Genomic DNA, 17,043 nt, shown 5'->3' with positions numbered 1-17,043 from the left:
GGAGGAACAGACAGTAGATCCTCCACTATGCAAATCCACAGATGCAAACCAGCTACACAGGGGATGTGTAGGGATCAAAACTGCCACTAGATTCAATTTGGCTGTAAAGGGGAAAGTAGTGCAACTGCTTCACATTATATCTCCGGGTTAGGGTATGAGACTTGTCTTCCCTTTAAAGGAGCAGGTTTGGGTTGTTGGGTTTCAGTGAATTATCACACTAGAGTTTCTAGTTCATGTATGATTTTGTTGACAAATTTGGTGGTGCCTGCATTAAAATATGAACAAGAATATCATTTTAAAGTGTCTAGACCCCAAATCAGGAAAGTACTTGACTATATGTCTAAAGTTGAGAATTTGTTTAAACACTATCTGGACATAAGCACATGCTTAATGCTTGCCTGAACCAGGGTCCACTGATTAAACTCACAGAGGCCTTCAAAAACCTAAAATCAGCTCAAGATGCAAGACATTTTGTTTGTTTCAGGCAATGAATGTTGATTGTTTTTTTTAATTAATAAAATGAGAAACAACTATATTACACCAATCTAGCTATAGTTAATGAGTCTGTGGATACATTTAAAAGAAAGTAATAAATATGAAAAAATTGGGGTTTATAAGAATGTCTCCATTAGAAGCCAACCTCATTCAGTAGCTGCAATTTTATATCACAAGGCACAGGGGAAATTAATTAAATTTAATAGACACAGTAGCTTCTAGACTAGGATGTGCTGTACTTTAAATCATCAGCATTGAAAAGTATAGTAATACAATTCATTCAGAAGTAAATGCTTGACAGTAAATGCAATTATTTTAAGATTTTTTTTTCAGGTATGACAGAATTGTCTGCACTTATAATTCAGGGTCACAGTCTCATACTACTGCTTATAAAGGTTGCGGGGCACAGTACATGCATAAACCTGGACTACTCATGGGTTAATTAATTGCCTGAATGTGTTTCAACAATTGTTCTATAATCTACAATACCAATTATATTTCATTAAAACATTAAAATAAAGAACTTGATTACTGAAAGGAAAGTCAATAATTCTGAAGATAGTTTTATGTAAAATAACAAAGTGCTTCAAACATTGTTGTTCTAAATTTAAAAGAATAGTTGAATCCCTGAGAGATTATATTTATAATATATAAATATAACAATATTAGTATAAAATGCTCACTCATCTTTATTTTTTCTTAATTTACTGCTGTGAATTTTATCTATTGAGTTAATCACATGTATTATCTATTACTTATCTAATTAAATATTATCTTGTTTGATGTTGGTGCTAGTAAGAGGAAATTTGGGATAATCTTGGAATAAGGTCTACAGCTCCAGCTGTTTGCAGTACTTATGTAATACCAGATGTGAAATTGGTGCATCTGCAGTCAGTCCTCTCTTGTGGATTGCAAGTGATCAAACAGGCAAAACCATAATGACAGGATGATTAGACAGGTTTAGCAGAAAGGGAATTGCTCAAGACAATCATGAATTACTGTAAGCCACACACAGTGAAGAAAAAATGTATTTATTACAATTTCATCAAATGCAAAACCATATCTTAAATTTGAGAGTTAATGATGTTAACCTGGAACTCATACAATTATTTTCATGTGTTTTAAGTACTTTTTAGATGATAAAATAACTGAAAAACTTTTTAAAAGCATACAGAATGAGTACACTATCAAGTACATTTCCATTTTTAAACACATGTATTTTAATTAGATAGTAGGCTTTAAAATATCCTCACATAAATGTTTCTTAGGTAGTCCATGTAGTTACATATTCAAATGTCTTGCAGTGTGTAAAACATGGGAGCCAGTAAAACTGGTTGAGGCGTCAACCATATTTTGCCTTCTCTGTAGCTAGAGCCAATCTGCGGATGTTTGCTATGCAACCAGCTGCTGCTTCCTGTAGGGTTTCATCTGTAGAGCCCACCATACCCAGTAGAAGCTAGTAAAATAAAATCAGACAGAAAAATAAAACGAATACACTGAAATTAAATTATTGAATTAAATTTAAAATCATATATACACACATATATTCATATGTATACACACACTCATTAACACATTCATATATGCAAATAAGAAGACTTTTTGAATTTTAAATTAAGAAATAATACAAATCTTGTTAGTTCAATTCATATAAGGAATCCTGACTTATATTTTCTGTCACATTGGTGACAGTGATACTGCTTTTTCTCATCTTGGGTTCTCTCTTGGATTTTTTTTCTCATTTGCAGAACAATTTTCATTGAAATTACAAAATTTTCTTTGCTAAATTATGAGAACGAATCATATTTGAGATTTTTTATGAAAGTAGCCATGTGCTCTGTTTCAGACCTTCCTCCTGTGATTGGATCCAGGTGGATGAACCCTTGTACCCAAGAAGAACCACACTAACAGTCCACCCACATTCATCTAGTTGAGGGATCCAAATCTTAAAATGTAATTCTTTAGACACTTACGCTTCAAAAATAAAACAATTTAGGGGCAGATTCTGTCCTTTGCTCAAGTTGAGTAGAACTTTACTCTGTGTAGTCCAATTGTTTTCAATGGAAATTCTCTTTGAATAAGGCACTACTCAAAATAAGGGTGATAAAATTGGATCTTTATAGATAAAACATTGTTACATATCAGCAAATGACTGATCATAGTTCTATTTCCTTATTTGTACTGTATTGCAAGTCAGTGATGCAACTGAATAAGCCATATACACTGGAAAACAGAAGACTCTTGCTTAGCTCAAATTAACTCCACATAATCTTCAGATTTCTGGAAATCTGCCAACCGTAATGTGAGTTCAGGTATTTTGAAGCACAGACAGCTCTAATTAAAACCCCTACTTTCAGTCTGCAATACTTAGGATTCTGTATTCACCCAAACAATGTTAAGTCAAACCACAAAGAAATCTGTTATCACTCAACTCCAGTGCATATTTTTCATACAGCTAAAATATTACATACAATTATGAACTGCTAAATATAAAAGCATAAATTGAATGCAGATATCAAATTCATATGCTACCTTTCTCTAACCTTCCAGCAGTTGTAAGGCATGGGTCACAGCTGCACACATATAGCATTTGCTTATGAAGATCAAAGCATTTTATACTTAAGGAAGTATTTGTGTTAGACAAATGTACAAAATAAGCTTCTTGCCAGTCACTTTTCACCCCTCGACCCCTATAAGTAACTTACGAAAGGCTGCCGTGAGTATTCTTGAATTATGTTAAAAAAAGGCTTTATGTAAATTAAGTGTCAGTAGGGGTCAATTCTTGTGTCAAAGTTTTCACATAACTCCTATCAATTTTAATGGAATTTACATATGTATGAACAGTAGATCAGAATTCTTAAGATGTGAACACTTCAGAAAGATATATATGTTGTTTATTTGCTCAAAAACAGTTAAAACTGATGGGAAAATTGTATGAGAAAGCTTTGCATCTATACCATACACTCTTATTTTTACCTGTTCCCAAACTATGGGCCTGATCCAGCTGTCAGTAAAGTCATCTGAAGCTTTGTCATTTATTTCAATGGGAGCAAGATCAGGCTCCGCGTGTGTGTGTGGTGATAAAACTGCATTCTGTAGTACAAAAACAGAATGCATTTCTTATAAGACAGCTTAAATGAGGTAGTTTTTTAAAAAATGGTGTTGATAAAGAAATTTCTTCCTTACTAATTACAATATATCACCTATTAATTTTTTTTTTCTTCAGTAAGTCATAATTGTGATCAACTTTAACTGTCAAAATAAAAAGGGTTCCCTTGGGCATGCCACAACTTTTTTGTGACACTTATAGAGTAAAGGTCATGTGTCTGATTCGAAACCCAAAATATGCATGTATGTACCGTACATACGGTGATTTTGGTAAAGCCATAATTTTGAAATTTTGGAACAAAGAAACCATATACTTTATGTAATTACAGTCTGTATGTTACAGACCTAGTGCAAGGCTTTTTTTATTTTAATGAATGATGAACCCCAACTTTTCATAATAATTCCATTGTTGGAATGGTGATTAGTTCATGTCACCAGATGTTATGATGAATTAGTGGTTTTGGAGGTACATTATTTAGTAGCAAATATACAAAAATGTGCTTCGCCTATAGCCCCTCAGCTCCATGCTATTTATTTTTTCCTTCAGCCACTCACTTTTCTGTTTCTGAGTACACAAGATTTTTTAAAATGCACACTATTTTGTTACTTGATTGTAAGATTAGTAATAAATAATATAAACATCAATTTTTATAAACCTATTCAATGATACTGTCCATCATAAAAACATTTGCCTGGTTCTACTGAAGTCAATGGGAGTTTTTCTTCTGACTTTGGCAGGGCAAGGATCAATCACTTCCCAATTTGCTGTTCTTCCAAATCATCAACAAATGGTGACATATGTGCAGAACTGCCACTGTATAGACAAACCCTATATACCAGGCTGTGCTCTAAGTATCTTCATAGTGTGTATAGGGAGAAGTAATCCTCCCACCACAGGCCACTATGGTAGCCCTCTGTGGGGGTGGAGGACACATAGCAGCAGAACCTCTAGTTCTTTCTCTCCCCCATCCTACTCTCGGAGTCACTGCAGAGGTGACCAGCACACAACCCAGAATGTCTCAATTTAGGTATCTAATGACATAATTTGGCACTTAAATTTGAGGATTTTAGCTAAGCGTTGTTGTTATTATCTTTGCCTCATGTGAAAAAAATGTATCCCTTTGTTGCATGGTAACAAGTTCATAGGTCATTGCTGTCCTGCCTGCTATTTTTCAGTGGAATAGTAAATTGTTTCACAGGGTTAGTTCAATTCACTTGTGATTTGGGGTGTTCTAGTCACAATATTACACACATTTTGACAAGTCCAAGAAGACTTTTTGGGCTTCCAAGGCATCAATGCAACATAACTTGTCTTTTTTTTTCAGATGCAATGCCCTTGAACTTCATGCATCCTTTCTCTTTACTGTTCAGGTATTGTTTTCTGACACATGTAAATGTTAACATATGTCAGAGGCTGCAAAGAGGCAGGTGGTATAAATGTGTCTGTCTGGCTTGTAAGAGGCACTTTCCACAAAAAGAGAAGGCAATTTCAATATTATATAGATTCCATTTTTGTTGGCTGGTATTTATATTCTAAGGCAAAGGTCCAAGCAAATTTGGCATAGGTAGCATATCATACCAGCAAATAAGCACAAACATAAGATGTTTGGAGATCAGACAGAGTGTGCACATCATTTATGGTCTCTAAAAGCAAGAATAATTCACAGCCTCAATTATCCAGATGGTCATAGCAATAGAGAAGATTTTGCTATTGCTAGCCCAGCTTTAAAATAATACAAGATTCCAAGGCTGCATAATGGGAAATTACTTGCCTTGTAATTCTGCTAATCTGAAGATATTCTTACAGGATTCTGACTGCTGAGTCTTGTGCTCTCACGCACAAGACAGGCATCAAGCTCTAAGGTTTTTGGTCCCTAGTGCGGCAATAATGGGTCAGGGTGTAAGCCACAACATCTCTGTTGGTAATTGTGCATCGTCAAGGACTCCAATTGCCCTCAAGCAAAAAGCAAAGGCTCCTCAAAGAAAATCTTAGCCAATCACAAAACAAACTGATTGAGAAATTATTTCCTCAAATAGCACAATACAAACATCAAATTGTAAAGATATACACCACTTCTAAAGATTGCCCTCCAAACTCTGAGAAGAGATGTGTTTGTGAATGAGAACTCTGCAGAGGTGATATCTTCAGTGAAGCAGTTACAAAGCTCAAGTAATTCTCCTTTCTCTGAAGATACCATCTTGGCAGAATTCTGACCCCTGGAGACTAAGTAGCTCAAGGGATATCAAAACAGAAAAAATGCAAACATAAGCACTGATACACTAGTAAATCATTCATCCAAAAATATCTTGGTGCCTAAGATCAAGGTTCTGGAGCACAGTAGTGTATATTCACCTTCTTTGCTCTGGCCATGGCCATCTCAGCTACCAAAGTCTTGTGTGGGCAGAGGGAGACACAGGAGGCAGCATTTTCAGGGAGAATATACTTTCTCTTGGTGTCACCTTTCAGAAAGGGGTAGCTGTGAAGTGTTTGCCATACATTCTTCAGCTGATCCAAAACAGCATGCAAGGGCACAACAACCGTACTGGACAAGGGTTTCATGGCCGAGGTAAAACAGATACTTTAGAGACCACCATACCCAACAGTTCAGCATCCTGAGAACGTGAAAGACAAATAGACCTTCTAACAACAGAATGAAGAAGTCTCTACACACAGAACATTCAACACCATTCCTTTTCTGTTTCTCTCATCCTTTTTGAACAAATTTATTCAACTTCTTCTAATCAGAAGAAAATATGAGCTACCTCTTTCAATTAAATCTATTACTAGACAGAGAAAGACTGGGAAGTCAGGGAGAGATCAGATGGAGCCTAGAGTCCTTGAGACCAAAAATGTTTGTTTCGATAAGATTGCTGCTTGTGTCTATCACTTTGGCAATGACATATTTTAGATTGACACAGTGTTCCCAGCTGGTGTTGGGACTTGCCGTTTTTTTTTTTTTCAGATTTAGGTTTTCATTTCTTTCATATGCTACAGTTCCTAGAAGATGCTGAATTCCTAGCACTATGATCTTCTAATTGTAAAACACTCCCATTCCAAAAAAGACATTTTACATGCTTTTTCTAAATCTAACCTAAAAGAAAAAAATACTTTAAATAAAAGCATATGGGAGAAACTTATCCAAAAAAGTATCAGTCTGGATCCAGCCAACATTTTGTAACTTTCAACAATATACTGCACACTGGAAAATTTTAAAGCACCTAGCTTTGAGTGTTATGTTACACATATAATTTATCCTTATGAAAATATTTCTCATACAATTAAATTATAAATAATACAACATTACTGTACAATCAAAACATGAGGTTAAGCTCAGTCACTGTTTCAATTTTACTAAAATCCAAGCTGATTTCCATCTCCAACTGAGCAAAAGGATAAGACAATGTTGGCCATGCCCATACTGCTGAAAAAGGCATTGGCCCAGATTCTGCAGTACTGTATGCTCATTTTGCTCTGCTCAGGTGGCACAAAGTGGATGGATTCCAGCTGTAAAAGAATTCCCTTTGTGGAGGGGAACTCCCTGCTGGTGTAAATCTGGCAGCTGGAGAGAAGCCAGTTCTTGTTCCAGCCACCTTCCCATCACAGCACAGAGGGTGTGACAGCGAAGGCAGGGGGCATGGCAGGGGATGGGCAGAACAGAGCTCCATTATGATAATTCTCCATTGGCATAAGGTCCCTTCTCTTAGGGATCTTATCTAGTGGTGTAAATTAGGGAAGCCCCTGGGGCGCTCTAACTAATGCCCTGACCAGACCAGGCCTAGGTTGAGTTGGGGAGCTATAATGCTAGGTTCTAAATGGCTAGTCAAAAGCAAGAAGGAAAGAAATAAGGAAAGACTAAAACAAAAAAGAGAAACCTGGAGACAAACGAGCCTGCAAATGGGACAGAGGAAGGGAATATGAGAAAGACTATGAGATAGAGAGAAATGACTGGACACAAGGGAGGAGAGAAAGAAATAGCATTCCTGAGGGATCCAACATTGGAAGCCAAGTAAGCTGTGTCTGATTGTGTCTAGCAATAAGATATGATCTATTTAATTACAATACACATTTTCATTACATTTTAATTGATTTTCTGTTAAAATAGATATTTTCGTTTAGAATTTTTTGTTTTGTGAAATTTCATGACTATCATTTCCCCAATCTCCCTGTTCTCATCCCTGTTTATTTCATCCATCTGTCGCATCCTCTCTGATACCTCAGATGTAAGATCTCTGGGACAAGGACTGTCTTGTTATTTGTCTGTACTGTGCCTAGTACAATGGGACTGGAGTTCCTCTAGGAAATACCATAAATAAATAAATACATAAATAAATAATATTAAAGCAGTATCCAGAATCCCCAATCAGGTTCAAGGTTCCATTGTTCTAAGTTCTACACAAACACACACAGGTTCCTGACCTGATAAGTTTACAATCAAAGAAGATAAGCAATATACCAAGGGTGTATGGGGAGGATACTATCAAATATATAAAGTATTTATACATATATATACTTTCATGTTTTCAATGTTGTAAATGGACCAAGTAAGAGTAATCTATCCTCCACTCTCCCTACCCATTATCAATTGCCTAATTTCTTATAGCATTAGGGGGCAGATCAGGGATGATGGGCAGGATGAAATGAAGTAGAGAAATGCTTGTTTCAGAATCTGACAAATGGGTAAATGAAGCTGGAGAATCATTGACAGTGCAGAGAGGTGGGAAGCAAATGTAAAATAAAATATAAAATACTAAAAGTTTGTAAACTTCTTGAATACTTTAAAATATAGGAACTTTTAAGATTCTCCCATTTTATGTTGTAATTCGTATGTTTTCAAGGAACATTTTCACAAATATAAAATGGGGATCTTATTGGATATACTCATACAGCACACAAGTATGAACTGTACCTAAATATAATTAATACCTAAACAGATTATTAATTTTTGTTTATCATATATGAAAACATGTAACAAGTCTAGACTCTTAGATGTCAGATAATTTGGGTCTATATTTCGCTGTAAGAGGTTTGGTGCAATATTTAGAAAGAATTCTATCATCAAGAACATTCCAATGTACTAAGAGTCTTATGGGATTTGAAATTCATCCCACAAAAAGCAATAGGCAGATCTGATAATCCAGAAATGATGAAGCCAAATATCTTATAGCATATTTTTGTTTGGACCATTATCCAGTTTTATTTTTATTTCACTGTAGTTTTCAAGAGAAGATTAACATATAAAAAAGGCATTTGGAGAAAGAGAGAGAGAACACAGACAAAAGCTTTTTATGAATGATTGGCAATCCATTTTATAAAGATTAAAACAGGAGCTTAATTAGTCACTCTATGTAACAGACATTTAGAACAGAAAGCCCTTTGCCAGGGATCTTGCTTATTTATTTATTTATTTATTTATTTTGTAATTTAGGTTTGCTTCTGTGACATCCCGAGAACTCTCTTTTCCGTTTGTTGCTGCTCACCCAGCTTTCTTCTTTTGATTCCTTTTGCTATTTAACATTTTGTTATACTTTTCTTTTTAAAAAAAATGTCTATTTCTTTCTATTTTTGTGAGCATGAATTTTACCTTGCCCTCCCTCTACATGGACTACTGTGGGAGTAGTATAGGAAATCTGGGGAAGGATTGCCAAGTGGCCTCCCACTTTTCCAAATTTTTGTTAATTTGCTATTAATTTGAAATGTTTTGCCAGTCATTCTATCTATGGTAGTTATCTAAAAATTATGGAGTACAAAAACAGGACAACTGTAAATAAACAACAACTAGTTGCTGTGGACTCACAAAGTTCCTACTCTTATTGGGGTCACAGAAATAACAGAAATCCTAAGAGTAAAGTAGTGTATACACTGGCCACAAATAACTCATTTATTGTAGAAAACACACTGATAGTGTCTGTCCTCATTACTGAAGGGTTATGCATGACTTGTCTGTAAGATCCTTGGTTGGGCATGCTTCTGGATTCCCAGTTGTTCCTGGATTCTTGAAATTCACTCTACATAGTGTTGTCCTTGAATGCTACTTTGAACTACAGCTAGCAAACACTATACAGCTTCCAGATTAGGGTGAGATTCTGCCATCCTTCCATCAAGTAGTACCTTACTCTGTGAGGATTCCCATTGTTTCAAGGTGGCAGAATCTGACTGTTATTTAGTAGAGCTAGCTTTAAGGAGTATATTAAATCAACCTTCAAAGTCTGAACTGGATTCACATTTTCTTTTGAGTTTAATTCAACACGATTTTGATCTCTAAAGCTTTACTAGATTTGGGTCCAGGATATCTAAGGATATGTCCCCTCTCAATCACAAAAGCTTAAACCAGTACCATGCTTTTGCTAGTAGTTCTCAGATCTGAATGCCTGGGGATTAGAAGCAGGATGTTCTTATTGGAGAGCCCCATACCCTAGATTTTACATCCTACATTGGTCAAAGAAATCTTAAGTCTGTTGGCTTTCAGGGCAGAATAAAAGACTCTTGTATATTCTCAGGCTTTTGTTTGTATGGATGGCAGTGGTGTATACATCTGGTTAATCCCAGGCAAGTCTATTTAGGACTGATATTGCTCCACACATCTTCTGTTTTTAAATGAAGTAAATGTTCTAGAGAACGTTTGGTGCATTGTGTAAAATTAATAATAATTACATTGTAAAATCAATATATGAACTCTAGAATCTTTTAATGAAGGAAGACTATTTCAAGACAAAGGAGAATATATCGATTAAATAATATCAATCTGGAAATTTCTTACATTTGGCTCTCACTATTTGTATATCCAGTAAGCCAAAGCCAACATTTTTACCAAACAACCATTAAACAAAAATCAGCATGAACACAGTTTCACCTCTGTGATCACATGTAAACTCACTATCCCTGTGGATACAATGAACAGCTCCTCTAATCTAGAAAACCACTAATTTGCTTAGGGCCCAAACATGAGAGGGCCATTTAAAGTAATCAGTTATTTGTTCTCTTTCCCATATTAATATTCTCCTTTGTTTCAGGGACTACCAAAGAGATTTCACTAACAGCAATTACATCAAACAACAGAAAAGGAGAAAATATTATATGGCATAATATCTTCTAGAACTTCACAAACGCAGTCACAAATAATATAAACAAAAATATTAAATTTCTGAAACAACAAGTACACACTCAATCCTGATTCCACAGTATTGAATTTATCATACTAACATTTACACCAGTTCAGCTCCACTGACATCAACCAAGTTACTGCTGATTTACACTAGTATAAGTAAGAACAAAATCAGGCCCAAAGTATGAAGGGCCCAGATTCTACAAAGCACTTTATGTACTTCCTTAACTGTAAGTACATGAGTAATCCCATCCCTATTCGGAAAAGCACTTATGTGCTTAGCTCCAAACACGTGTTTAAGTCCCACTGACCTCAGATGATTTAATTGGGAATTGGTCCTGCTTTGAGCAGGGGGTTGGACTAGACGACCTCCTGAGGCCCCTTCCAACCCTTATATTCTATGATTCTATGACTACTCATGTGCTTAACATTACAATATGCTTAAGTGCTATGCTCAGCTGGGGCCCTAGTTCCAATTCTGTCTGCTTTACCGGTCTGATGATTCATTCACTTCTTATTGTCATAGTGTGGTAAAATATGAGTGTTCCCTGCCTAACTAATCCAAAACCTTGATGAATAAAACAAAGCATAATCAGACTTTACACCTCATCTTTATTCCTCAATTGCTTTTTAATAGAGCAAAAATACTTTAATTTTTTTTTAAATGGAATATAATCTAGTATAAATAAGGATCTCATACCTTGACTACCTTTTCCCATGAAAACTGTAAATAAGGCTCTGGATATATTAGGATGAACACAATTATAGCTGACCCTATAGTTTTCTAATTCACCAATTTCTTTTTTAGAGTGAACAGTCTCATCATTTCTATCTGAATAATTCTGGGTATCACCTGAGATTCAAAAGTCTATATTAACCATTATTTCAAAATTACTTTCAGTTTGTCAGGGGGCCATGGTGTAAGAAACAGTTCCCATATTCAGAGCTTTTTAATTTTCCATTTATATTCTACACAGTATAATTTATTAGACATTATTTGCAGTTTCATTGATATTGACTGCTACTAGCATTTAGCTCAGTAAGTAGATTCCCAGGTAAGCATCCTATTAAATAAAACTCAGTAAAACTAACAAACAATACAGCAAATTTTCTCATGCCAGGAAATCACTTCTATAGTGTGTCTGCTGCAGCTTTCACCAGACCAGAAAGCAAGAGCTCCAAGGTTACTGCAAAACTAGTATGTTGTATGACACACACAGCTACACTGGTTATTTGTGTAACTCCATTAATTTCAATAGAGTTACAATAAGAAATGCATTTGACCCATATTGCCTATCCATAAATGAAGCTATTGTGGCAAAAACAGAACACGATTGGCTAAGAAATCTGTAATTCGAGGTCTTTTAAAAAACTGCAGATAACTTATGTAAATCCATTAAGGACATTTCTGGTTATGTATAATCTTTCCCCCTTTTTAATTAATAGGGACATGCACATGAGACAGGATGCTTGATTTTAAGAGTTATTCGCTCTTGCTCCTTTATTCCTCCACAGCAACCACTTGTAGTAAACTAAGACCTATTAAGGAATAAAGAACAAGATCAGATGGACCCTTAAAATCAAGCATCTTGTTCTCTCATAAATTTCTCTAGTAATGAAAAAATGGGGCGGGGGGGGAGAGAAAATATATTATGCATAACAGGAGTTCCCAAATTTTTCATAGCATGGACAACATCTTAATAGAAAAATTCTCTCACTTTCCTGACTATTTGCAATTGCAGAGACCAGCACACTCGCATTTGGGATCAATTAACATCTCCATGGCTTTCCAAAGAAAATCAATTGGGAAAGCACTTAACATATTTTATGTGTCTTCTAATGTGGATTAGCAGGTGGAACCAAGGACAAGGAGGCACCACCATGCATATGACTAGACAGCTCCCCAAAGACGCCAACCTAATAGCTTTCTTTGACAGGGTAACAAGCCTTGTGGATAGGAGGAAAGTGGTAGATGTGGTATATCTTGACTTTGATACTGTCTCGCATGACCTTCTCATAAACAAACTAGGGAAATACAACCTAGATGGAGCTACTACAAGGTGGGTGCATAACTGTTGGAAAACCATTCCCTGAGAGTAGTTATCAGTGGTTCATAGTCAAACTGGAAAGGTATATTAAGTGGGATCCCACAGGGATCAGTTCTGGGTCTGGTTCTTTTCAATATCTTCATCAATGATTTAGATAGTGGCATAGAGAGTACATCTATAAAGTTTGCAGATGATACCAAGTTGGGAGGACTTGCAAGTGCTTTGGAGGATAGGATTAAAATTCAAAATGATCTGGACAAACTGGAGAAATGGTCTGAAGTAAATAGGATGAAATTCAATAAGGACAAATGCAAAGCACTCCACTTAGGAAGGAACAACAAGTTGCACACATACAAAATGGGAAATGACTGCCTAGGAAGGAGTACTGCAGAAAAAGATCTGGGGGTCATAGCGGATCGCAAGTTAAATATGAGTCAACAGTGTAATGCTGTTGCAAAAAAAGCAAACATCATTCTGGGATGTATTAGCAGGAGTGTTGTAAGCAAGACACAAGAAGTAATTCTTCCACTCTACTCCGTGCTGATTAGGCCTCAACTGGAGTACTATGTCCAGTTCTGGGCGCCACATTTCATGAAAGATGTGGACAAATTGGAGAAGTCTAGAGAAGAGTAACAAAAATGATTAAAAGTCTAGAAAACATGACCCATGAGGGAAGATTGAAAAAACTGGGTTTGTTTAGTCTGGAGAAGAGAAGACTGAGGGGGGACATGATAACAGTTCTCAAGTACATAAAAGATTGTTACAAGGAAGAGGGAGAAAAATTGTTCTCTTTAACTTCTGAGGATAGGACCAGAAACAATGGGCTTAAATTGCAGCAAGAGCGGTTTTGGTTGGAAATTAGGAAAAACTTCATAACTGTCAGGGTGGTTAAGCACTGGAATAACCTGCCTAGGGAGGATGTGGAATTTCCGTCATTGGAGACTCTTAACACTTGTCAGGGATGGTCAAGATTGTACTTAGTCCTGCCTTGAGTACAGGGGACTGGACTAGAAGCCCTCTAGAGGTCCCTCCCAGTCCTATGATTTTATGATTCAAAGTGATCCAGTGATCAGAGTTAAACTTTTCCATGGGGTACTGACTGGTTTATAATAATGGCCTCCTTTTCACAGATGAATACTAAGGAAAAATGAGGCATTTGTTGAAAATAAATGTAAATGCAAAGTCCATGGAGCCAATTCATTTTTAGTTTAATACCACTGAGGTCAACTGAGTTACACCAGAAATTATTCTAGCCCCAGACATTTATTTTTACTCAGACAACATTCTGTTGCTATCAAATGGTTAAAAAATAAATAGAATTTGAAATTGAAATATTTTGATTTAAGAAACTGACAATTGCTCAGTGAACTTTTATTAAAAATATAGTCAGACTGGAACTTTAGAGAATATATCATAGTTGCTAAATCAATCAAAAACTGCTCATTCACAGTCTACATTTTGGCTGAAGGATTTTTGCTGGAATTGTTATTTTTGTTTGTTTTTTTGTTTTTAACTTTTATGGATAAATAAAAGTCTGACATCCTGTAATTGGAATTCATTTGGTAAAATACACTATTTAGAGCACATTACAATCTTATAATACCAAAGAGATCAATGTGCCAAGAAAAAAAGAACAAAAGAAAAATTAAATATACAACTCTTTTGACATTTTTGAAGGTCAGATTGAATGAAAGAGCATACAAAATGTTTTTCTTTCAAAGGTGGCCTGTAAAGGAAAAATATGGGTTTACAGTCTTTTTGCTTCCTTATGATCCATAAACTAATACTTTAAAGGTGGGATTTGGTTTTAATTAATTTATTTATTCATTGCTTGTTTTGAACATTAAAAATTCAGGTTCTGCCTACTCTGAAAGTGTTCATGGATGGCTGGAAAACTAAGTTTATGACAGCAGCCAAACAAACAAACACAAACAAACAAACGAAAAAGTGAATCCAGAACTGAGAGGGCATGTGATTTATTTCATACTGTCTGAAACTCTGTTTGTTTTTGTTAGTATCTATTTAACTAAAGCATTAGAAGTAAATTTTCTCTTTGTTGGTGATTCAACACTTTCTCCAACTCAATCCAAATGTCAATGTATTGTTTATGCTACAGCAGCCACAGTGGCACAGCTATGGCACTGCAGCTGTGCTACTGTAGTACCATAGTGTAGATACTTCTGACATTAATGGAAGGGGTTTTTCTATCACTGTAGCTGATCCACCCATCCAAGAGGGGGTAGCTAGCTCAGTGAAGGAATTCTTCCGTTGATCTAGCTGTATCTACAGTGGGGGTTAAGCTGACCTAACTATGCCACATAGGGCATGACATTTTTCACAGTCCTTTGAGATGTATCTAGGTGAACGTAATTTTTAGGTGTTGCCCAACTGTTAATAAGTGGAGAAGCATCAGCATTGGTCTAATGTGCTCATGGTAACCTTCAGAATGTTGTGATTTAGTGAACACAAACTGTATGTGAGAGAGTTTAATGTTTTAGTGAACATAAAATGTACTTGGGAGTGTTAGAAACTTATAACATAAGGTTATGTAATAAAAATAATTACCATACAGACTTATTATGAGAGATAAAACCTTTACTTGTGACTAAAGCACAAAGACTGTATAGAATAAAAACACCATCCAGCTCCTCTCTACGGAAGTGAATGCAAATCTCAAGTACTTTGCCTTGCACAGATGTAGATTGTGTGAGCTGGACAGACATTTTGTTAAATCTACCCCTAAGGGCCCTATCCAGCCCCAGATTGCTTGAGTGGCTGCTGGACTTTGGAAGATTTGTGAGACCAAAATTCTGTAAAGGCACTGCATGGCCTGAAAACAAGCAATATCACCTTCCTGACTGCTTTGTGATAGCTAACCAGTGAAACGCAAAGGGTCCAACCTGCTTCCTGCCTTACCTCTCTAAAGACTTTTACTGGGGGATGAATTAAGAACTTATTGAAGGCCTCCCGTTCTTATTTGATTAAAGCAAAAGCCGCTCCTATAATTTTCACATTTAGTGATTCGATTAGATAGGTGCCCTCTTCATCCCAAAATCAAGGGTTGTTTTTGTTTTTGTTTGTTTGTTTTGTTTTGTTTTAAGAAAAGAAAACCATCCATTAGTGGGAAGTATTGAATTGTGATACAGTAGGACAGGGAGAGAAAGGAAGTATTAGTGTGTGTTTACACTCGATTTTTATGCTGCTTTCACTATAATAGTTTAGAAACACAAATCGGACATCAGGAATGGTAACATACATAAGCCAGTAAGTGAACAGTTCAATCTCCCTGGTCATTCTATTACAGATTTAAAAGTCACTATCATTGAACAAAAAAACTTCAGAAACAGACTTCAAAGAGAAACAGCAGAACTAAAATTCATTTGCAAATTCAACACCATTAATCTGGGCTTGAATAGGGACTGGGAGTGGCTGGCTCATTACAGAAGCAGCTTTTCCTCTCCTGGAATTGACACCTCCTCATCTATTATTGGGAGTGGACTACATCCACCCTGATTGAATTGGCCCTGTCAACACTGGTTCTCCACTTGCGAAGTAACTCCCTGCTCTCCATGTGTCAGTATATAATGCCTGCATCTGTAACTTTCACTCTATGCATCCGAAGAAGTGAGGTTTTTACTCACGAAAGCTTATGCCCAAATAAATCTGTTAGTCTTTAAGGTGCCACCAGACTCCTTGTTGTTTTTGTAGATACAGACTAACACGGCTACCCCTGATACTTGATTCTATAGTGAAAGCAGTACTAATGTGGACATGGTATAAGTGCTTCAATCCCTATATGGCTTAGTTTCATAAAGTTATAGAAATAAATGATACTTATATAAGCACCTTTATAATGGTATAACTTCATCTATATCAGGAAGTTGTAACACTTATGGTAAAGGGGTACAGAAACTGTATGCAGACCAGACCTTAGTAACACAGTGAAAGTATGAAGTCTAACTTCTGAGGAACAAGACATGTAATCATATAATCTTTATATGACACACAGAGGCTACATCTAAACTACACATTACTTTTGGTGGCACATTGATATATGTAGTTACACGCCACAGTGAAAAGCCAGCTGTGTCCACACTGCAGTGTGTAGCTACGTCAGTGAAAGGCTCTGGCAGAGATGAGGCAGTGAGAAAAGGTTTCAGCAGCTTCCTGCTACCAGAGCCTTTCACAGTGGTGAGAAAAGGCTCCAGCAGGGGAGGAGTAGTGAGGAAAGGCTCCCCCCTGTGAGAGCCTTTCCCTACTGCTGTAGTCTTTCCCTGCTGTGGGGAAAG

At 36.2% G+C, this 17,043-nt stretch overlaps 1 protein-coding gene across 1 annotated transcript in view; it reads right to left on the bottom strand.

Moving 5' to 3' along the window:
- Nucleotides 1-1,510: 1,510 nt before the first annotated feature.
- Nucleotides 1,511-17,043, bottom strand: part of ARMC4 (armadillo repeat containing 4) — a 167,702-nt gene continuing 152,169 nt past the window's right edge. The window contains exon 20 of the mRNA XM_026652132.1: nt 1,511-1,951. Coding sequence (XP_026507917.1) covers nt 1,838-1,951 — 114 coding nt within the window. The 3' untranslated portion in view covers nt 1,511-1,837. The remainder of the gene's footprint in view (nt 1,952-17,043) is intronic.

This window comes from Terrapene carolina, unplaced genomic scaffold (assembly GCF_002925995.2).
Source record: "Terrapene carolina triunguis isolate 2854851 unplaced genomic scaffold, T_m_triunguis-2.0 Scaffold111, whole genome shotgun sequence".
Taxonomy (NCBI): domain Eukaryota; kingdom Metazoa; phylum Chordata; order Testudines; family Emydidae; genus Terrapene; species Terrapene triunguis.
Note: the sequence above shows the minus strand (reverse complement) of the source record. Positions and strands in the feature narration are given on the sequence as shown.